This window comes from Rhinoraja longicauda, chromosome 18 (genome assembly GCF_053455715.1).
Source record: "Rhinoraja longicauda isolate Sanriku21f chromosome 18, sRhiLon1.1, whole genome shotgun sequence".
In the NCBI taxonomy this organism is placed as follows: domain Eukaryota; kingdom Metazoa; phylum Chordata; class Chondrichthyes; order Rajiformes; family Arhynchobatidae; genus Rhinoraja; species Rhinoraja longicauda.
The window spans coordinates 29,351,767-29,375,158 of record NC_135970.1 but is presented as its reverse complement, the minus strand read 5'-3'; the positions used below and the strand labels follow the sequence as shown (position 1 = coordinate 29,375,158).

At 45.5% G+C, this 23,392-nt stretch overlaps 1 protein-coding gene across 2 annotated transcripts in view; it reads right to left on the bottom strand.

Annotated features, from left to right (window-relative positions):
* lsp1a (lymphocyte specific protein 1 a) overlaps positions 1-22,331 on the bottom strand; it is a 108,078-nt gene extending 85,747 nt beyond the window's left edge. Inside the window, exon 1 of one of the 2 annotated variants that reach the window (XM_078415413.1) lies at positions 21,927-22,331. In XM_078415413.1, the coding sequence (XP_078271539.1) occupies positions 21,927-21,985 (59 nt within the window). In that variant the 5' untranslated portion in view covers positions 21,986-22,331. The remainder of the gene's footprint in view (positions 1-21,926) is intronic. The other variant, XM_078415411.1, reaches the window with a different exon arrangement.
* Positions 22,332-23,392: the final 1,061 nt, after the last annotated feature.

Genomic DNA, 23,392 nt, shown 5'->3' with positions numbered 1-23,392 from the left:
TAACCTACATACCTGTACGTCTTTGGAGTGTGGGAGGAAACCGATACATGATAAAGGGATACATGATACATGATAAAGGGAATAAAGATCTCAGAGAAAACCCACGCGGGTCACGGGGAGAACGTACAAACTCCATACAGACGGCGCCCGTAGTCAGGATCGAACCTGAGTCTCCGGCGCTGCATTCGCTGTAAGGCAGCAACTCTACCGCTGCGCCACCGTGCCGCCGAAGTTGGTACAAGTGACAATAAACTAAACTAAACTAAACACTTGCCAGGCTTAGTTCCAAGCACTACCTCTTTCCGAGCTTCCACCCCCACTATTACAATCTGTCTGAAGAAGTGATCGGACCCAAAATGTCACCAATCCTTGGTCTCCAGAGATGCTGCCTGACCCGCTGAATTACTCCAGCACTTTGCGTCCTTTTGCGTAAACCAGCATCTGCAGTTCCTTGTATCTTCGTTCTAAACCCCCCTTGCCTGCATTTTATCCTGGAGTTTTCAAACATAACTCCGTAAAACCTAGTTTAAAATGCATTTTCCGACATAAATGGCTTCACAGATCAATATTTTCTTGGCTGCCTTTTTGCTTTTGTACGGGCTAGATGGAATTTTGCGGTTTGGTAGCAATTCTGTGAATGCCTCGCAGGACGCAGATTCCTTTGGCACAAGGTGATTAGTTACTTATAATAGTAAACATTCAGAAACAGTAAGGTGCTTGTCATCACACCATTGTGTCGGAATTAACTTCCCGCAACACCACGCACACAATGACAAGAATGGGAAGGTTCCTCATCTTTCTTTCCATCTCAAATAACAATGAGGACCTTTCAAAGGAGAATTTAGAGGTGCAGCGCGGAATCAGGCACTTTGGTCCACCGAGTCCGCACAGACTAGCGATCAACCCTCGCACACTAGCAATATCCTGCACACTAGGGACAATTTACAATTTTACCAAAGCCGATTAACCTACAAACCTGCACGCGGATATGTTTAATTTAATTTAGTTTAGGTTAGTTTAGAGATACAACTTGGAAACAGGCCCTTTGACCCACCCAGTCCACACCAAAGATACTAGACCACTCGACCCTAAAAACCGTAGTATGTCATGGCGCCATTTTAGTAGGCAGAAACTTGCAGAAACATTTTAAAAGAAAAATAACAAAAATCTGTGAATTGATAGATGAGATATATTCTGCATTTTTATGCATGACACATACTGTTCCCCCAAAACACTGATTACACTGCGAGAGGCATAGCGAACGGTGGGTTTTGCCCTCTAAAATGGCGGACGTTACGCTCCTTTGCGTACTACACTTCAGTTTAGGCAATTTCAACGGAGTGGTCCATCAAGTTCCTCTAGTATCTTTGGACCACACCGAACAACGATCACCTGTACACTCGTTCTATCCTACACACCAGGGATGTTTACAGAAGCCAATTAACCTACAAACCTGTACATCTATGGAGTGTGGGAGGAAGCTGAAGCACCCTGAGAAATATCACACGATCACAGGGAGAACGTACAAACTCCATACGGACAGCACCCACTGTCAGGATCAAACCCGGGTCTCTGGTGCTGCAAGGCGGCCGACTCCACAGATTAGAATCTTGTATCTCTAAAGTCTAAAATACATACGTTCGTTAGCCGAGAGAACTAACGAACCAGTGCCTGTGATCAAATCCCAGCAAACCAATTTATGATTAAAAATTAGACCATTTCTAGCAACATTTGAATTGGTACCAGTAAAAAAAAATAAGCAATTCAAAACTACAAATCAGTTCACTGAAAACCTCTTTTGCGGAAATAAATAGAAAGGAGACGCATTTTTCAAGTTGATAGGCGATTCTTTTAGTTTTTGATACAACATGGAAACAGGCCCTACAGTCCACCGAGTCCACGCCGACCATCGATCACCCGGACACACTAGTTCGATATTCTCCCACATTCTCATCCACACTCAACACACTAGGTGCAGTTTACAAAGGGCCAATTAACCTACAAACCTGCACGTCTTTGTGATGTGGGAGGAAACCCGAGCATCCGGAGAAAACCCACACGGTCACAGTGCGAGCATGCAAACTCCACACAGGCAGCACCCGTGGTCGGGTTCGAACTGGAGTATCTGGCACTGTGAGGTTGCGGCTCTACCCGTTGTGCCACTGTGCCACCCTGGCGTCAGGCCTTTGCTGCAGACCGACTGTGTCCTTCACCTTGACAAACAGATGCTCAGTCCGCCTTGGCCTAGGCGATCTCCCAGTTGCTAAACACTTTTACTCCCCTTCCCAGTCCCATGCTGACCTTTCTGTCCTGGGCCTCCTCCACTGTCAGAGTGAAGCCACATGCAAATTGGCGGAACAGCACCTCATATTTTGCTTGGCCAGCTTACAACCCAGCGGTATGAAGATTGATTTCTTTAATTTCAAGTAACCCTTGCATTCCCTCGCTCTCCGTCCCCCCCGTCCCCGTTCCCCCTCCCCCCACCTAAGTTATCCTACTAGTTTCACTGCCGTCCTGCTTACTTGCACTGTTTGTATCCACTCCGTTATCACCTCTTCCACAGCCAACAATGGACCATTGTGGGCTCCAGCTTTCCCTGATCATCGGCGCTGGCTTTGATTTGTTCTTTTCAACCCTTTCATTCGTTTGTTCTCTGTATCTTTTCCCTCTCCACAGACTGACTCTCCATCTGAAGAAGGGTCTCGGCCCCACACCTCGAGGCCTGTTCATTTTCTCCAGAGATGCCGCCTGATCCACTGAGTTACTCCAGCATTTTGCGTCTACCTTAAATGCAAATCTATTCACATTCGAGTCATTGCATTTCTTAAAATGACCTCATTTCCTTGGACCTTGCATTGGTATAAATATGGTAACAGTGACTTCATCTCTTTTAGTGGTGCAGATGCATTGCCTTGGCCAGAGATAAACTGAAAAGAAATGGCAGTTCACACCTCAGTGCCAATATGGAGAATCATTTCCTTCAAGTACACTCTATCTGATTTTTGGAGAGATACAAGTCATGGTCAGCATACGGTGGTGACAGAGGTAGAACGAGGTGGAGGAGTTAGTTAGTGACACTGAATGGCTCCGTTTTTATTAACTTCTTGACCTTAACAGCTGTCGAGGAAATTCCAGGATGTATTAATAATTTGAGATTCGTCATTTGGTGTTGCCAACTATTATCACCACAGCATTTGTGACTGGAGTGGTGATTGTTTTCTCAATGAACACTATCTACAAGTAGTTTGATTATGTGGCTGGGAGAAAGGCTGATCTCACAAGAAAAACAACGCAGAAGACGGTGGCACGAAATGTGGAGGCTCCATGAGTTCACAAGTCACCGGAGAAGAAGTAGGCCATTCAGCCCATCGCGTCTACTCCACCATTCGATCATGGCTGATCTTTCTGCCCTCTCAAATCCCTTCGTCTGCCTTCTCCCATAACGCATGATCGGCACAGACATTGTGGGCCGAAGGGCCTGTTCCTGTGCTGTATTGATTCCTGGGATGGCAGGACTTTCATATGAAGAAAGACTGGATAGACTCGGCTTGTACTCGCTGGAATTTAGAAGATTGAGGGGGGATCTTATAGAAACGTACAAAATTCTTAAGGGGTTGGACAGACTAGATGCAGGAAGATTGTTCCCGATGTTGGGGAAGTCCAGAACAAGGGGTCACAGTTTAAGGATAAGGGGGAAGTCTTTTAGGACCGAGATGAGAAAGTTTTTTTTCACACAGAGTGGTGAATCTGTGGAATTCTCTGCCACAGAAGGTAGTTGAGGCCAGTTCATTGGCTATATTTAAGAGGGAGTTAGATGTGGCCTTTGTGGCAAAGGGATCAGGGGGTATGGAGAGAAGGCAGGTACGGGATACTGAGTTGCATGATCAGCCATGATCATATTGAATGGCGGTGCAGGCTCGAAGGGCCGAATGGCCTACTCCTGCACCTATTTTCTATGTTTCTATGTCTATTCTGCGTTCTATCAAGAAGAGTGATATTGATGTTTATTGTGTCCACTTGCTTCACAAATGTCCCACTCTTTGGGGTCTCCTGAAAGATGCATTCTATTTAAACAAACAATGTATTACAATGCAAGTTCTATCTTGGCCAGAAATGTCTAAACCCAACCATCCACATATTGTGCTGAGCAGTCATGTTAATCTCTATTTCTTTAGAATTTAGGGATTTAGACTTATGGGATACAGGGTGGAAACAGGCCCTTCGGTCCAACGAGACCGCTCCGCCCAGCGACCACCCCGTATACTAGCATTATCCTACGCACGAGGGACAATTTATAATTTAGAGAAGCCAATTAACCTACAAAGGTCTTTGGAATGTGGGGGGAAACCGGAGCGCCCAGAAAAAACCCACGTGGTCACAGGGATAACATACAAACTCCATACAGACAGCAACCATAGTCTGCATCAAATCCAAGTAAGGCAACAAGTCTACTGCTGCACCATTGTACCGCCCATAGTAGGGGATGGAAAGACCACTCTATTCCAGCTTTCTGTACCCACTGCTAGAATCAGTCTGAAGAAGGGACCCAACCCGAACCGTCATTGATCCATTTTCTCCAGAGATGCTGCCTGTCCCACTGAGTTATTCCAGCATTTTGTGTCTATCCTCATGCTGCCTGTACCACTGAGTTACTCCAGCGTTTTGTGTCTATCCTCATGCTGCCTGTCCCACTGAGTTACTCCAGCGCTTTGTGTCTATCCTCATGCTGCTTGTCCCATTCAATTACTCCAGCGCTTTGTGTCTATCCTCCTGCTGCCTGACCCGTTCAGTTACTCCAGCGCTTTGTGTTCGACTCTGGAAAGTTTGTGTCTTGCATCGGGTAAACTGGAATCAGTTAACGACCAGGCCATTTGGTTTTAATTATGCAGGCTGGGGGATAAATGTTGAACAGACCAAAATAGGTCACTTGTGCTCTTCTTTGAAGATTTACGATATTTACCCAACGGAATGGAGAAAGGGATATCATTTTAACACTTTCTTTCACCAATGAGGCAGCCAACACTCATCACTAGATCGACAAGTCGGCCTGATTATTGTACCTGAGGCCCTTAAGTAGCACCCAGAGACTCATGCATAAAAACACAAGCTGACAGCCTCAAACTGAGCCACAACTTGCAAAAGAGAGCATCAAAATACATCGGGGGGGGGGGGGGGGGATTTACGGAAGAACATTGATGGGCTTTGGGTCTTGGCAGGCTAGAAGCCCCAAGGACATGCAGGGAATGGAGGGATAAGGATCATGTACACGCAGATAAGAGTTGGTCTTGGGATAATTTTCAACACAGACATCGTGGGCCAAAGGGCCTGATCTTCTGCTGTACTGTTCTACATTCTATATGACCATTGTGTGCAAAAGTTGACTTCAGAGATGTTTTTGCATCAACTGAAGATGCAAAATTCCTACTCTGGCAGATAAATGTTTTTTTTTCCCCAGACTATTTCCCACTACTGGATCGTACATTTATGAGGATGCTGCCAGGACTTGAGGGCCTGAGCTACAGGGAGAGGTTGGGCAGGCTAGGACATTATTCCTATGAGTTCAGGAGGATAAGGGGCGATCTTACAGAAGAGTTTAAAATTATGAGGGGAATAGATAGGGTGAATGCACAGCATCTTTTCCCCAGGGTAGGAGAATCGAGAACCAGGGAACATAGGTTTACAGTGAGAGGGGAAAGATTTGATAGGATTCTGAGCAGTAACTTTTCACACTGAGGGGGGTGGGTATTCGGAATGACCTGCCAGAGGAGGTAATTAAGGGAGATATTACAACAACATTCTGGCCTTCCATCACAATGAGGAGGGGATTGGAGGAGACTCACTGTGATGGATGTTTCTTTTTTTTTTGTGTGTTGGTTGGGGGGGTTGTGTAATTTGCTTATTTTATTGCTTTTATTGTTGGACTGTGGGTGACTAAATTTCGTCCAAAAAACTTGTTTTTTGGATGACAAATAAAGATATCTTGAATCTTGAATCTTGAAACACACCTGGACATGTGCATGAATAGGAAGGGTTTCATTGGATTAGCATAATTGGGGCATTTTGTTCGCCATGAACAAGTTGGGCCGAAGGGCCCATTTCCGTGCTGTACGACTCTCTGACTCCAATTCCAGCTCGGTGTGATCGGTTCAGTAGGATCATGGATGATATGTAACAAAACTCTATCCGAATTATTTGCTCCAAACCAACTGTATTTAAGTCTAATGCCATCACTCGAGTCTCGAATTCAGGTGCCCACAGCCTTCGATAAAAAGTACTTCCAATTTTAATGAACCTCTTTTATGAACGAATGCATCCAAACTTCATTCCTAGTTGTCTTACCATTAGTTTTATGTCCAGGTGCCTTGGTCACTGGGTGCAGAGGAGGTTTACCAGAATGATGCCTGGATTTGAGGGTACTAGCTGTCAGGACAATAGACAATAGACAATAGACAATAGGTGCAGGAGTAGGCCATTCGGCCCTTCGAGCCAGCACTGCCATTCAATGTGATCATGGCTGATCATTCTCAATCAGTACCCCGTTCCTGCTTTCTCCCCATACCCCCTGACTCTGCTATCCTTAAGAGCTCTATCTAGCTCTCTCTTGAGAGAGGAGAGGTTGGACACACTTGGATTGTTTTCTCTGGAGTGCCAGTGTGTGAGGGGAGACCTGATAGAAGTATATAAAGTTATGAGACATAGATAGGGGTAGGCAGGCAGTCAGAACATTTTTCTCCAAGGTGGAATTGTCCAAGACTCTTGGACATAGGTTTAAGGTGAGAAGGGGCAAAGTTTAAAGGTCATGTGCGGGGCAAGTTTAGTTTTACACAGAGTGGTGGGGGCCTGGAATGCGCTGCCAGGGGTGGTGGTGGAGGCTGATATGATTGTAGTGTTTAAGAGACATTTGGATAGGCACACGGATATGCAGCGACTGGAGGGATATGGATCACATGCAGGCAGAGGAGATTAGTTTAACTTGGTATCATGTTCGGCATGGACATTGTGGGCAAAAAGTGCCTGTCCCTGTGCTGTACTGTTTTATGTTGAGCTTAGTTTAGTTTAGAGACACAGCCTGGAAGCAGGCCCTCTGGCCCACCGAGTCCGCGCCGACCAGCGATCCCCGCAGACTAACGTTGCCCTACACACTAGGGGCAATTTACAATTTTTACCAAAGCTAAATAACCTACGAGCCTGTACGTCTTTGGAATGTGGGGAAAAAACCCAGGGGAAATCAACTTGGTGACTGGGAGAACGCGCAAACTCCGTACAGACAGCATTCGTTGTCAGGATCGAATCCTGGTCCCTGATGCTGTCAGGCAGCAACTCTACAGCTGCGCCACCGTGCCGCACTATCTATTCCTTCAGTTTATTGTGTCAACGACCTCAACATTTTGGTGCCTACACCTAAAGGAATGCAAGCCAAGGCTGCCTCACCAACCCTCAGGGATTCTTTCCCCAGATTTATGTTTCAGCTTCCTGAGATAAGGATCAATTGTTTATTTTTCCTTTAGTTAAATACAGGGCCCCGTGCAATAAATGTTAATGATCTGTGTACACCAATTCCCCATTGTTCTGCATTCAAGGAAATAGAGAGATGCCTAACAGTACATTCACAGATGTAAAAACCTCTAATGACACTCCCCATAGAAGATTAAAGGAGTCCTTCCTGGGGACCTGACTAAAGTTTATGCCTCAAATGACAAATCTAAGACAGATTTCCGTAATTATCACACTGTTGTTTAGGGGATTCACTTGTACACAAATCGAAAGGCTTTCTACACTGAAATAGTGACTGGACTTAAATGGGCTGTAAAATCATTTGAAAGCTTTAGGACACAGGGGTAGAGTTGTAGCCAGAGCGCCAGAGACCTGGGTTCGAATCTGACTATGGGTGCTGTCTGTATGGAGTTTGTACGTTCTCCCCGGGACCTGCGAGGCTTTTCTCCGAGATCTCCGGTTTCCTCCCACACTCCAAAGACGTACAGGTTTGCAGGTATAATTGTAAATTGTCCCTCCACCTGCAAATCAGTCTGAAGAAGGGTTCAGACCTGAAACGCCACCCATTCATGTTCTCCAGAGTTACTGCCTGGCCCGCAAAGCTTATTTAAAGACTTTGAGATACAGTGTGGAAACAGGCCCCTCGGTCCACCACGTCGATCAACAATCGCCCGTACACCAGCACTATCCTACACAAGAGGGACAATTTACAATTTTACCAAAGGCAATTAACCTACAAACCTGCACGTCTTTGGAATGTGGGAGGAAACCGGCGCACCTGGAGAAAACCCACACGGTCACGGGGAGAACGTAAAACTGTACAGACAGCATCCCGTAGTCAGGATAAAACCCGGGCCTCTGGCGCACTAAAGCAGCGACTCTATCTCTGGAGAACATGAATGGGTGGCGTTTCAGGTCTGGACCCTTCTTCAGACTGTAGCGCCACCGTGCTGCCCTTACCCCTGCTCTTTGTGACACACAAAGGTGGCGCACATACTAGAGCTGGTGTCTGCAACTTAACAGTTGCTATGGCAAAGTGTAAACTGTCTACCTGATGAAGACAGAAAGTACGCCGCTTATTTTCTGTGCAACAGTAACTGATCATGCATTCTGTCCTTTTAACAACATTACCGTTTGTTGACACACGAGGCAGCAGCCCAGTCTGATTCAGCGAGTCCTCGCCATGGAACGGACTTGGCTTTCAAAGTAACCGTGGGGCCAGTGGAAACTGTCACTGTCCCTCTGCAGAAGTTACAGTAACTTTGGGTGTGGAGTACGAGTGTGGTGATAAGTTAGTGCCACAACGTTACTGTTCCTTTTTGACAGCTTTGTGATTATCCCTCTACCAATATCAGCCTGTGGTCTAACTTGCCATCAGAAATTCACCAGGAAGGATGCAATAGTTTTTTTTATACATTGTAAACATGAACTAAACGTGTTGCAGAGGAAGTTATATCATCAAGTTAGAAGTTCTAAGAATTGAGAAGTGCTGATTACTGCTAATATAAATCCTGAAAGTGAAAATGAACTATAATACAGTTCCACAGTTTAAGAATAAGGGGTAGGCCATTTAGAACGGAGATGAGGAAAAACTTTTTCAGTCAGAGAGTTGTGAATCTGTGGAATTCTCTGCCTCAGAAGGCAGTGGAGGCCAATTCTCTGAATGCATTCAAGAGAGAGCTAGATAGAGCTCTTAAGGATAGCGGAGTCAGGGGGTATGGGGAGAAGGCAGGAACGGGGTACTGATTGAGAATGATCAGCCATGATCACATTGAATGGTGGTGCTGGCTCAAAGGGCTGAATGCCTACTCCTGCACCTATTGCCTATTGTCTAATACATTTGCCCTACTCTTTCAGATATTTAATTTTTTCTTCACAGCCTTAAAAATGTTTCAAAAATACATAATTTGTTCTTGTGTGGGAAGGAACTGCTGATGCTGGTTAATACCGAAGGAAGACACAAAATGCTGGAGTAACTCAGCGGGACTGGCAGCATCTCCGGAGAGAAGGAATGGGTGATGTTTTGGGTTGAGACCCTTCTTCAGACCCGAAACATCACCCATTCCTTCTTTCCAGAGATGCTGCCTGTCCCGCTGAGTTACTCCAGCATTTTGGCTCCATCTTCGGTTTAATTTGTTCTTGACAATTTTAGTGCTGTACAGTGGAGCAGCTGTCGAGCCACTGCCTCACAGCGTCAGAGACCTGGCTCGGTCCTGACCTCTGGTGCTGTCGGTGTGGAGTTTGCACCTTCTCCCTGCGACTGCGTGGGTTTCCTCCGGGTGCTCCGGTTTCCTCCCGCGTCCCAAAGACGTGCGTGTTTGGAGGTTAAGTGGCCCTCTGTAAATTGTTCCTAGTGCGTAAGGAGTGGAAGAGAAAGTGGGACAACATAGAACTAGTGTGAACGGATGATCGATGGCCGGCGTGGACTCACTATTCTAAAGGGCCTGTTTCCAAGCTGTGTCTTTCAATCAATTTCACTTAAATGGGAATTTATGTTAAAAAACCCTTTGAGGTTATTTGTCAATGTAATTGATTTTCTTTTGGAATATAGAATCGTACAGCACAGGAACAGGCCCTAAAGCCCACAATGGCCCCATAGCAGAAGCGTCCACGTCGCAGGGCTGGAAACTGGAAGTGTCCTGAGCTGATTCTGTAACCACCATCGTCTACTGTACAAGTGATGGCTCCCACTGATTGGCGCCGGAAGCTTGCGCCCTTTTCAGGACAGACGATGACATTGAAACATAGATGGACATGAAAGAAGAAGAAGCCTACAATATCTGTGCTGAACTTGATGCCAAGATAAACTAATCTCCTCTGCCTGCATGGTTTCCCCTGCATATCCATGTGCCCACCCAAAAGCCTCTCCACCACCACCCCGGCAGCACGTTCCACACACCCACCACCCTCTGTTTAAAAATAAAGAAATCCTCCACACATATCCTCAAAACCCTTCCAATATTATAAATTCTTGCTATCGATAGCCTCTATCATAAACCCCTCTTCCCCATCCCCTTCCACCCATAACCCTCTCCTCTCCTCTCCTGGCACCCTTTAGTTTCCTTTTTAACTCTATCCTTGTCATCTACTCCACCCATCTGCCAATAGACCACCCCCCTCGCCTGTATCCACCTATCACTCACCAGGCTTTGCCCCACCACCACCTCTCTTCCAGCTTTCTCCCCCCATACTACAATCAGTCTGAAGAAGGGTCCCGACCTGAAACACCACCTATCCATTCCCTCCACAGATGCTGCCTGACCCGCTGAGTAGATTGTATTTCATTTGCACCTTTGTTTATCATTGTGCTTCCAAAAGCTCTTTTATTGGGCTTTCTGCTCATCCACAGTTTTCCTGTCATTCGATTTGTTACCTTTCTAATCTTATTATTGTATATTTGCTGTGCATTAATTGTTCCTAAGCTATTTTTATTATTTGTTCGTCCTATTAATACTCGTATTTTTTTAATGTTATCTCATTTCCCGACTCATCCCCTGACATAAACTATTCTTCTTTGTTACATTTATATTTATAGTTTTTCCCCTTCCGGCCGATATGTTCCCCAGTTTTTAATTAATGGCTCTGTTTTCCTTTTGACACAGAGCTAGGTGGCTTTCCCTCTTGTTGTTTTTGCTCTTTAGTCTTTAGACATTAGAAATACAGGACCTTCAGCCCACAGAGTCCACGCCGACCAGCAATCACCCCGTACTAACACTATCCTACAAAATTAACCTACAAACTTGTACGTCTTTGGAGTGTGGGAGGAAACCGGAGCAACTGGAGAAAACCCACGAGGTCACAGGGAGAACGTACAAATTCCGTAAAGACAGCACTTATGGTTAGGATTGAACCAGGGTCTCTGCCGCCTTAAGGCAGCAACTCTACCACTGCGTCACCATGCTGCCCTCATTCACGTTGTTGTAATTTGAGTTAAGAATTCCCCCAAAATGTGGTGTCAGGGGGAGAGAGGATGAGGGTTTTTTGGCACACTGGCCTTCATCAGCCATAGGAAAGACGCCCTTAAGCTGGGAAAATGTTGGAAAGGTTGAGCAGGTAAAGGTTGGAGCGTAGAAGGCTCAGGGGTGATTTTATAGAGGTGTATAGAGGTGTATAAGATGCAGAAGATCATGAAGGGAATATATAGGGTTAATGCACAGAGATTATTTACAGAAGGCACAGAAACAGAAGGCGAGGGGCAACTTTGATTTAATACAAAGGGTGGTAGGTATATGGAACGAGCTGCTGGTGGAGGTACTTGAGACAGGTACTATCATAACACGTAAGAAACATTTGGACAGGTACACAGATCGGATAGTTTTAGAAATATATATGGGCCAAACGCAGGTAGGTGGGACTGGTGTAGATGGGGCATGTTGGTCGGCCTGGGCAAGTTAAGCCAAAGGGCCAGTTTTCTACGAGTCTACAACTTGAAGTGTTCAGCAAAGTGATCGTTGAGTCCACACTTGGTACATATGCTTGGTGTGACTTAGTCTCTAGTTTCTTAATGTTGTTGTTTATTCCAATTACAACGACATTAATTTCCCATTATTCTTCACATTATATTCCTGGTATATTTCATTACCAGCCTCACAGTTATTGGAATGGTATTCTTTTTTTTTTTAAAGATGACTCTTCTCAAATTTTCAGCGATCAACCCCAGTTCCTTCCCACGGTTAGAATACTTGACTAATCGCATGATGATAGCAAGTTCAGAAAAGCTCCAAATCTCTATGGACGCAGACTTCAATGCTGGTATATAACTGCTTGCTACATGTACAATGACCCAAATGATTCCAGGGATGATATTGTAGCATTTGCATTATTGTATCATCCTTCAAATGATTTCCGTAACAGTCATGGAAAAAGCTGACAACATGGTTCAGTGTGAAAACTGATTGCAGAACATTACTGATTGCTGGTTTATATTGAAGACAAAGTGCTGGAGTAACTCATAGAAACATAGAAACATAGAAAATAGGAGCAGGAGTAGGCCATTCGGCCCTTCGAGCCTGCACCGCCATTCAATATGATCATGGCTGATCATCCAGCTCAGTAACCTGTACCTGCCTTCTCTCCATACCCCCTGATCCCTTTAGCAAAAAGGGCCACATCTAACTCCCTCTTAAATATAGCCAATGAACTGGCCTCAACTACCTTCTGTGGCAGAGAATTCCACAGACTCACCACTCTCTGTGTGAAGAAATGTTTTCTCATCTCGGTCCTAAAAGACTTCCCCCTTATCCTTAAGCTGAAACCCCTGGTTCTGGACTCCCCCAACATCGGGAACAATCTTCCCGCATCTAGCCTCTCCAACCCCTTAAGAATTTTATATGTTTCTATAAGATCCCCCCTCAGTCTTCTAAATTCCAGCGAGTACAAGCCTAGTCTATCCAGTCTTTCTTCATATGAAAGTCCCGCCATCCCAGAACTCGGCGGGTCAAGCAGCATCTCTGGAGAAAAGGAATAGGTGACATTTTGTGGTCAGGACCCTTCTTCAGACTCAATTGCAAGAACTGCAGATGCTGGTTTACACCAACAATTGAGATTTACAAAAAGCCACAAGCCCATACAGACAGCACCCGTGGTCAGGATCGAGCCCGGGCCTCTGGCACTGTGAGGCAGTAACTCTACCGCTGTGCTACTGTGCAGACCCACTGCCTTACTCCAGCACTTTGTGTCTTCCATTTGAATGATGCCCATGGCTATTCGAGATAATCTCTACCACAGTCCAGATTAAACCAGTAGCTGTAATCCGCAGATTTTGAGTCAGCGCCATGTGAAACATTGCAACAAAAAAATCAACGTTACCCAACTTGTCAGTGGGTTGTGGAAACGTTGAACCTTTTACTTTGACGTTATGTGCATGCGTCACACCATGCCAGAGTTTCAGTGACCCTGCAATTGTATGACAGGTTTTGCAACAATGAACTTGGCATGATAACTTTAAAATCCAAACATGCTATTTCCCCAGTGAAAGAAAGTCAACCTGTATCATTTGGGATTGAGAGATGCACAACATTTTCAAACCTGCCGAGTTAGACATTTCTGACTTTTTGAATGTTTTATGTATTTCCAGATTCGGGGACAGTTTCTTACTAGCTGTTATCAGGCAACTGAACTGTCCTCTTACAATTAGAGAACTGTCCTGATCTCCCATCTACCTAATTGGCAACCCTCGGAAATCTTTAATCGGGCTTTACTGGACTTTATTTTGCACTAAACATTACTCCCTTCATTCCATATCTGTACACCACAGATGGCTCGATTGTAATCATGCACTGACTGGATCGCAGGCTGAATACCGGACTGGCTAGGGACTACGTCAAAAATTCCTTCTTCTTCAATCCTCCTCACTACATTTCTGCAAGACAATTTAGCTGAGCTTGGTTTAGAGATACAGTGTGGAAACTGAGCCTGTGCCGACCATCGATCGCCCGTTCACACAAGTTCTGTTATCCCACTTTCTCGTCAATTCCCCACACACCAGGGGCAATTTACAGAAGGCCAATTAACCTACATGGGCACATGTCCCTGGAATGTTGGAATAGAAAACCGGAGCACTCGGTGAAAACCCACACGGTCACGGAGAGAACATACGAACTCCATACAGACAGCACCCAGAGTCAGGTTTCCAGCGGTGTAAGGCAGTAACTTCACCGCTGTGCCACTGTGCCACTTCAACCACCCCCCAGAATTGTCACCATTTGCTTCTGCTACTATCAGTCTATATATTTTTGCTCGATCGCATTTCCCTATCTGAAAAAAGCAACACCATGTTGATGAACTTCATGTACCTCGGCACCGAGATAGTTATCTGACATTAGGCAAATAAGGATGAGAGACTCTTGTTATTTCCTCCCCTCACGGCCGAGAACACAATTTATTCCAGCACAGTGATTTATCTACGAGTAAAGAACTCCAAGTTCCTTAATATTTCTTCTTTATTTGATCTAAATTCGACCACTCGGGATTTAGGCGAGGAGAATTTATTTGAGATATTTTAATATATTTGTAATTCTCCACCTCAAGAAGGCGGAGGTTGTTCTGATTGAGTTCAAGACAGATACAAAGAACTGCAGATGCTGGTTTACAACAACAAAAAAGACACTGCTGGAGTATCTCAGCGCGCGCGGCAGGCAGCATCTCCGGAGAACATGGATAGGTGGCGTTTCTGGTCGGGACCCTTCTTCAGACTCAAGCAGAGTTCAGTGATTCCCAAAAAATCAGGAGTGCACACGCAGTCACCACACACAGACAGCACCCAAGGTCAGGATTGAACCCGGGTCTCTGACACAGTGAGGCAGCAACACTACCAGCTGTGCCAGGGCCGTCTTAACGCATGGGCCTGATGGGCACTTGCCCGGGGCCCCACGAGCATAGGGGCCCCATGCTGATCTGTGTATGTTAAGTGACTTGCAATAAATAAATACTACTTTAAAAATGTAGGTTCAATAAGTGCTTTTTTCGCAACATTTTCCATCCCTAAGTGCTTCTCACAGCGATCTGTAAGTGCTTTTCGCAACAATGTAGCACCCTAACTCCATCGCTAAGTGCTTTTCGGTAAGTGCTTTTCGCCGGCACGACATGGGGGGGGGGGCTGGTAGGGAAAGGGGGGTGGGGGAGAGTAACGGTAGGGGCCCCAGTACACTGCTTTGCCCGGGGGCCCATAATGCTGTAAAAACGGCCCTGAGCTGTGCCACTGTGCCACCCTTGTGTTGACGATCCTAACATATCATCTTTCCTCATTACACCATGTGCTTCCTCACACAACATTGCCACTTCTTTTATTTTCTCTCTCTACGTCATCTGAAAACAATTTAACTTGGAATGTTCCGTTACCCGCATGTATCAGTAATAGTTGTATTCTGTCATACTTTCCTGTGAAGACCAGTATTCTCTAATCATCTGCCTTATTTCAAGTGTGTAGGGAGGAACTGCAGATGCTGGTTAAAACGGAAGATAGACACAAAAAGCTGGAGTAACTCAATGGGTCAGGCAGCACCTCTGGAGAGAAGGAATGGGTGACGTTTCGGGTCTAGAGCCCTCTTCAGACGTCCCGACTCCAGCTTTTTGTGTCTTATCTTTGCCTTATTTCAAGGACCACTCTCACCCTGGTCACGCCCTCTTCCATCATGCACGAGGTAGAGAAATGTGAAAACACGCACTTCCAGATTCAGAGACCGTTTCTTCCCAGCTTTCTTATCAGGCAACTGAACCTTCCTCTCACCAACAATGGAGCGGTCCTGAGCTACTATCTACCTCATTGATGCTGGGAGTGACCGGGGTGAGACTGGTCCTTGAAATAAGGCAGATGATTAGAGAATACCAGTCTTCACGGGAAAGTAGGACATGGTACAACTATTACTGTTTTCAAGAGAGAGTTAGATTTAGTTCTTAGGGCTAAAGGAATCAAGGGATATGGGGAAAAAACAGGAACGGGGTACTGATTTTGGATGATTAGCCATGATCATATTGAACGGCCGTGCTGGCTTGAAGGGCCGAATGGCCGGCTCCTGCACCTATTTTTTATGTTTCTATGTTTCTATTGAAAACCCTTGGACAATCTTTAATCGGACTTTATCTTCACGAATTGTTATTCCCTTTATCCTGTATCTGTATACTGTGGATGGCTCAATTGTAATCATATGTAGTCTTTCCGCTGACTGTTTAGCACGCAACAAAAAGTGTTTCACTGTACCTCAGTACAGGTGACAATAATAAACTAAAATAAAATTATTTCCTAGACTCATTGCATTAAAAAAATGTACCATTAAGCATTGATTTGATTGGCTTTATGTCCCTTTTGTTTCCTCGATATTCATATGTAAGGGCAGCTTACAACCCAGTGATATGAATATTGATTTCTCTAACTTCAAGGAACCCCTGCATTCCCTCTCTCTCCATCCCTCCCCCATCCAAGTCATGCCAGCTTCAAAGTCATCTTGTCGAGTCTCATTGTCTGTACTCATTCTCACCAAACAGCTAACAATGGCCTGTTTCCTTTATCGTCACTACGTTTCTGCACATCTTTCATTTGCTCTATATCTCTCTACATCACTGTCCATGTCTCTCGTTTCCCCTTTTCCCTGACTCTCAGTCTGAAAAAGGGTCTCGTCCCGAAATGTCACCTATTCCTTTTCTCCAGAGATGCTGCCTGACCCGCTGAGTTACTCCAGCTTTTTGTGTCTAGCTGCAGTGAGAAGTTGGGTCGACTGGGATTGTTTTCTCTGGAACACTGGACAGAGGTTGCGGGGAGACCCGATTGAAGTATATAAAATTATGAGAGGCATAGATAGGGTAGATAGTCAGAACCTTTTTCACAGGATAGAAAAATCAAATACTCAAGAGCATAGCTATAAGGGTGAGAGGAGCCAGGTTTAAAGGAGAGGTATGGGGCATCTTGTTTGTTACGCAGAGTGGTGAATGCCTGGAATGCACTGCCGGGGGTGGTAGTGGAGGCGGATACCATAGTGGGATTTAGGAGGCTTTTGAATAGATGCATGGATAAGCAGGGAATGGATGGATATGAATTATACGCAGGTAGAGAAGAGTTAGTCTTGCCATCATGTTCAGCACAAACATTGCGGACCAAAATATTGTCTTGTTCTATGTGCTGTGTTTTTAATTCCATGTGTTAACTCCGTGTGCAAATAATTTCTCCCAACTGTGCCTTTTTTTCAAAAATTAACCTTTTACCTGATGGCCTGACAAGTTCTCACCCTGAAGAAGGGTCCCGACCCGAAACATTTCCAGTCCATTTTGTGTCTTTTTTTGTAAACCAGCATCTGCAGTTCCTTGCATCTCCCCCCACAGATGCTGCCTGACCCACTGCGTTCCTCCAGCGCTTTGTGTTTTGCCTACAGTTCATGTTGATGAGAAAGTTACTCAAAAAGATCACATTGCATCCATCCAAGTGGAAAAGCAAGTGAGGTTCTGGTTAATACCACACAGGGGCTTCTCATTCAAAACGACGAGTCAGCTGCAGAGTTGCTGCTTTACAGTGCCAGAGACCCAGGTTCAATCCTGACTACGGGTGCTATCTTTACGGAGTTTGCACGTTCTCCCGGTGACCATGTGCGTTTTCTCCGGGTGCACCAGTTTCCTCTCACACTCCAAAGATGTGCAGGTTTGCAGGTTAATTGGCCTCTGTGAATTGTCCCTAGTGTGTAGGATAGAACTAGTGCATGGGTGATCGCTGATCGGCGCGGACTCGGTGGGCCAAAGGGCTTGTTTCCACGCTGTATCTCTAAACTAAACGATACTGCAGTCCATGGAAGCAATAAGGAATGTTGGGCGATGTTAACAGCATCTCCTGTGGAAATGATGCTGACATCACAGCTTCAAATGAATTTACCAGAAGGCTGTCGATTTGCTGATAGACGCAAGTGTCTGGCATGAAGGAATATCACAAAGCTTTTAACAGGCAGGATCTGAAAAGAATTTGTTTACTCCTGGACTTTTATAGCCAGCTCCCCCCCCCCCCCCCCCCCCTTGTCGTTTTCCTAGGACAGCATTTAACATTTTCTTTTCTGTTCATTATGCAAGGCTCCTTTGTCGCATTATCACCATGAAATCCATGCATCAGAAGCTTCTCAAACTAATGCGATTAGCAATTTGATGCTGTGAAATACCATTTAAAGCCAACAAACCAGACAAAGCAAACAGTCACTTAGCTCTTCCATGAGACCATGTTTCCCTCTCTGTAATGGTGCTACTTAGATGCAAGCTGTCGGCCTCTGTGATCTCCCGGTCGCCAAACATTTTAACTCCCCTTCCCAATCCCACACTGACCTTTCTGTCCTGGGCCTCCTCCACTGTCAAGAGTGAAGCCACACACAAACTGGAGGAACAGCACTTCATATTTCGCTTGGGCAGCTGACAACCCAGCGGTATGAAGGTTGATTTCTCTAAGATAGACACAAGAAGCTGGAGTAATTCAGCAGGACAGGCAGCATCACTGGGGGTATGGGGAGAAGGCAGGAACGGGGTACTGATTGAGAATGATCAGCCATGATCACATTGAATGGCGGTGCTGGCTCGAAGGGCCGAATGACCTCCTCCTGCACCTATTGTCTATTGTCTATAAGGAACGAGTGACGTTTCGGGTCAAGACCTTTCTCTAACTTCAAGTAACTCCTGCTGTACTTTCCCCCTCCTTTCTCCCTCCCTCTCCCACCCTAGTTGCTCTACTAGTTCCACTGTTGGCATCCTTGTAACCCTGTCGTTAGTACACCCAGTCAACAATGGACCATTATGGACTCCACCCTTCCTGAGGTCATCTGTTTGCCAGCCCTGTTCAGTTCTGGTCTTCTCTATCTTTCAGTCCGAAGGGTTTCGACCTGAAACATCAACTATTCCTTTTCACTCGAGATGCAGCCTGGCCCGCTGTTACTCTTATATCTATTGTTCATGTCTTATTGGTTCGCTGTTATGCGTTGCAAAATGCATCAGTGTTCACAAAGGCTTTAACACTGACTCAGCAATAGCTTAGAGTCCTGGTGCTAACCATTTTAACTCCCCTTCCCATTCCCTTACTGGCCTTCCGGTCCTGGGCCTCCTCCATCACTAGAGTCCACACGCAAACTGGAGGAACAACACCTCATATTCTGCTTGGATAGATTTTAGGCTTTAGAGATACAGCACGGAAACAGGCTCTTAAGAGTCTGCACTGACCAGTGATTGCCCACCTCACTAGCACTATCCTACACACCAGGGACAATTTGCAATTCATCGTACCAAAGTAAATTAACCTGCACGTCTTTGGAGTGTGGGCGGAAACCGGAGCACCCGGGGGAAACCAGCGTAGTCAAAGGAGAACGTACAAACTCCGTAAGGACAGCACCCGTAGTCATGATCAAACCCAGGACTCTAGCAGTGTAAGGCAGTGTAAGGCTGTGTCACTGTGCCGCCGCCCCCTACATCCCAATGGTATGAATGTTGATTCTCCAATTTTAGGTAACACCGCACCCTCTTGTCTTACCCCCCCCCCCCCCTTTTCTCTGTGCCCCATCTGGATGCACACTCATTTCTCCATTCTGTCCCCTTTCCCCTGTGACCTTTACCCTGGCTTTACATTTCACTGCTCCCCTTACCTTATCGGCACCCCTTATGCCTCCTTTTCACCTCTAGCCTTTGTCAATTACTCCATCCATCTGCCAATCTCTCTCTCCCTCCCCCCCCCCCCCCCCCACCATCATAAAGTGACACAAGGAACTGCAGATTCTGGTGTACAAAAAAAGAGACAAAGTGCTGGAGTAACTCAGCGGCTCTGGCAGCATCTTTGGAGAACATTGGACACGTTAGAGGCAGGAAACATGTTCCCAATGTTGGGGGAGTCCAGAACAAGGGGCCACAGTTTTAGAATAAGGGGTAGGCCATTTAGAACTGAGATGAGGAAAAACGTTTTCAGTCAGAGAGTTGTGAATCTGTGGAATTCTCTGCCTCAGAAGGCAGTGGAGGCCAGTTCTCTGAATGCATTCAGGAGAGAGCTAGATAGAGCTCTTAAGGATAGCGGAGTCAGGGGGTATGGGGAGAAGGCAGGAACGGGGTGCTGATTGAGAATGATCAGCCATGATCACATTGAATGGCGGTGCTGGCTCAAAGGGCCGAATGGCCTCCTCCTGCACCTATTGTCTATAACATGGATAGGTGATGATTCAGGTTGGGACCCTTCTTCAGACTAATCTCGTGGTAGAGCAGTATAATGGAGGCAGAGAGCTGCTGATGCTGGAATCTCGAGGAAAATTCAAGGTGCTGAAGTAACTGAGTGGGTCAGGCGGCAGGGTGCTGAGTAAAACCTAGTCTAGGCAGGTAAACTGGTGTAGTCTGAGTTATACAACGAGCATAATCACCCAATTGAAACAACCAGCTTTCCCGAGTGTGACGGATCGGTGAGGCTAATGTCAATTTAGTTGATTGCTCCTCACAGTCACAACAGTTGCATTGAAGCCACCATTTCCCTGGAAAGCTGTTTTATTCAGCTCAAGGTCATGCACAGTTGCTGTAGATCCCAGCCTTAAGCTCCTTCCCTCCGGCTTATCTCTGTTGCCCAAACAATCATAGAGACACAGAGCATGGAAACAGGCCCTTCGGCCCAACTTGCCAATGCTGTCCAACAGGACCCATCTACACTAGTCCCAAGGTGCCTCTTTATGGTGATATCTTCAAATTGAACAGTTAGCCTGTGGGAGTAGCACCTTGTGAAACCTCTTGGATTAGTTTATCAACTAATGTAACGGATAATAAATGGAAATCTCAATCATTGGCAAGTCTCAATCATTGGCAAACTATTAACAAAATGATCGGCAAGGGAAAGCGGGAAAGACAGAGGGAATCAGGGAAGTGAGGAGAGAGAGAGTGTGAGAGAGAGGGGAGGAGAGGCTCTGAGAAATGGGGAGAAATTGGAGGTAGAGATAGCGGTAGAGAGACAGAGAAGGAAAAAATCAGGGAGAAAAAAACAGAGAATAAAAGAGAGAGAAAAGGAGAGCAAAGGGGCGAAAAGGAGAGAAAAGGGAGAGAAAAAGAGAAAAAAAAGAAGAGAAGAAAGGAGAGGAAAAGGAGAGAAAAAAGGAGAGAGAAAAAGGAGAGAAAAAATAAAGAAAACAGAAAAATTGAGAAAAAAGAGAAAAAAACAGAAAAGAGAAACTGAGAAAAAACAGAGATAAAAACAGAGATAAAAACGGAGATAAAAACAGAGAGATAAAAACAGAGAAACACACACTGACAGAGATAAACAGGATTGTAGCCAACGTGATCTAAAAATTGGGAAAAGGGAAAAACTTGAGGATGTGCTTTTTCAGATTTCCTTCTACATCAAGTATTGCCTGCGATTCTTGTTCTGATGGTCCATGTGATATCATCATGTACTTTCATGCAAATTATATCAAGTATCATAAATGAATGCAAAAGCTTTCATTCATAGTGGCCCCTTCAGATGAAACGTTCTGAAAGTGCGTGAAGCAGAAGTGACAGTGATCCAGTCAAATCCCTGTCAATGTCCCACAGTTTAAAAGCAGAACTAAATCGACCTTGGATTCAGGAAAGGGATCCCCCGTTTCGGAAGCAACTTTGACTCGGTGTATTGTTAACCAGTTGGACAACAGGGAAAAGCAAAACCTCTGGCACTTTGCATCAATCCCGTTCAAAAATATATAATAATTTAAAGCGACTTTTATTTTCATTGAAGAACATAAGCAATCTGTGTGGATCAGAAGTACCAGCATTGGTTACTGTACTGCGAATCACTGCAATGTAATATAAGCACGTCTACATTAGAAAGTCCCAGTAAAGTAAAGTGCAGTTACAGAGAATAGTGCAAATTCCTGGACAGATAAGATATATTTGCTGCATCTATTTAATATCTCTCAAAAGCTCCATTCACAATCCCAGCGAGTGCAGACTGCTGTAAATCTTTCAGGAATATTTTCACTTACCGTAAGAGGTTTTTCAAACCTTCTTTGCTGGATCCTCGCCTAAAAACTGCGCTGCTCATGTTCGTCAGTGTAATTCATACAAGTACAACACAAAGGAAAAGAGGTCTTCTGCCTGTTTCTTGGCTTCGGAAAGATGCGTCTCCTTCTTAACCCCAAGCTTTGTGGCTCGAAAGTTCAGTGAATGGCTTCTTCTTTAAATAAATAAAAAAACAATTGCAGGTCTCCCTATGGTTGGGTTAGGTTTCTGCTTGGTTTTAATCCCTTCAGCTTCCTCTCTGCACAGTCCCGCAGTCAGACAGGCTGAGCAACGCTACACTCCCTCTCGCACAATGTGTTTCTCATTCCACACTGTTCACACACATTGCAACGCTTCCCTCCCTCCCGTCAACCAAATCCACACACTCCACAGCCCATGTGACCGTCCTCAAGGAAAGGGAGAGAGAAACAACTCCCAGCCCATACCACATTCCTCCTAATAATGGAGACAATGAAAAATGGCTCTAATTTCACACTGTAAGGTCCAGGTTCACGAGCAGCTTCTGCCCTACAACCATCAGGCCACTAAACACTACAACCTCCAAATAGGATCTGAACTGCATTGATTTGGGGGCATGGTTTTCATTTGCATTACTATTGTTTATTTGTGTGTGTGTGTGTGTGTGTGTGGTATCACAAAATGCTGGAGTAACTCAGCGGGTCAGGCAGCATCTTTGGAGAGAAGGAATGGGTGACTTTTCGGGTCGAGACCCTTCTTCAGACTCAGACAGCATATGTGTGTGTGTGTGAATATATACATATATATACATATATATATACACACACACACATATATATATATATATATATATATATATGTCAAATGCAGGCAGGTGGGACTAGTGTAGATGGGACATGTTATCCAGTATGGGCAAGTTGGGCCAAAGGGCATGTTTTCACACTGTTTGCCTCTAAGACTCTATGACTATGACTCTAACTGAAAACTCTTTCATTACTAATTTTTCCCCAGTTCTTATTAAAGCCATAGAGCAAGGAAACACGCCCTTTGGCCGAACTTGCCCGCACTGACCACAATTCCCCATCTATGTTGGTCCTACCTGCCTGCATTTGGTCCATCTATATACTAAAACTCTCATTGTTTGTTTGTTTGTTCCTGAACTACAGCCAAAACGGTACACGATAGCGCGACAATTTTAGGCCCACCTTACTCACCGTCATCCCTTTGGTGCTAATGGAAGAAGTTTCATTGAAATCGGTGTCATATTTTTAAAGTTATTCACATTTTAAAGTTTAAATCTATCTCCTAGGGAAGGAGGGAGGGGGGAGGGAGGGAGGGAGGGAGGGAGGGAGGGAGGGAGGGGGGTAGGGAGGGGGGGAGGGGGGTAGGAGGAAGGAGGAAGGATAAGGGGGGTGGGGTGGGGGGGGGAAGGGGAGGGGAAGGGGGAGGGGGAGAGGGGGAGGGAGGGGGG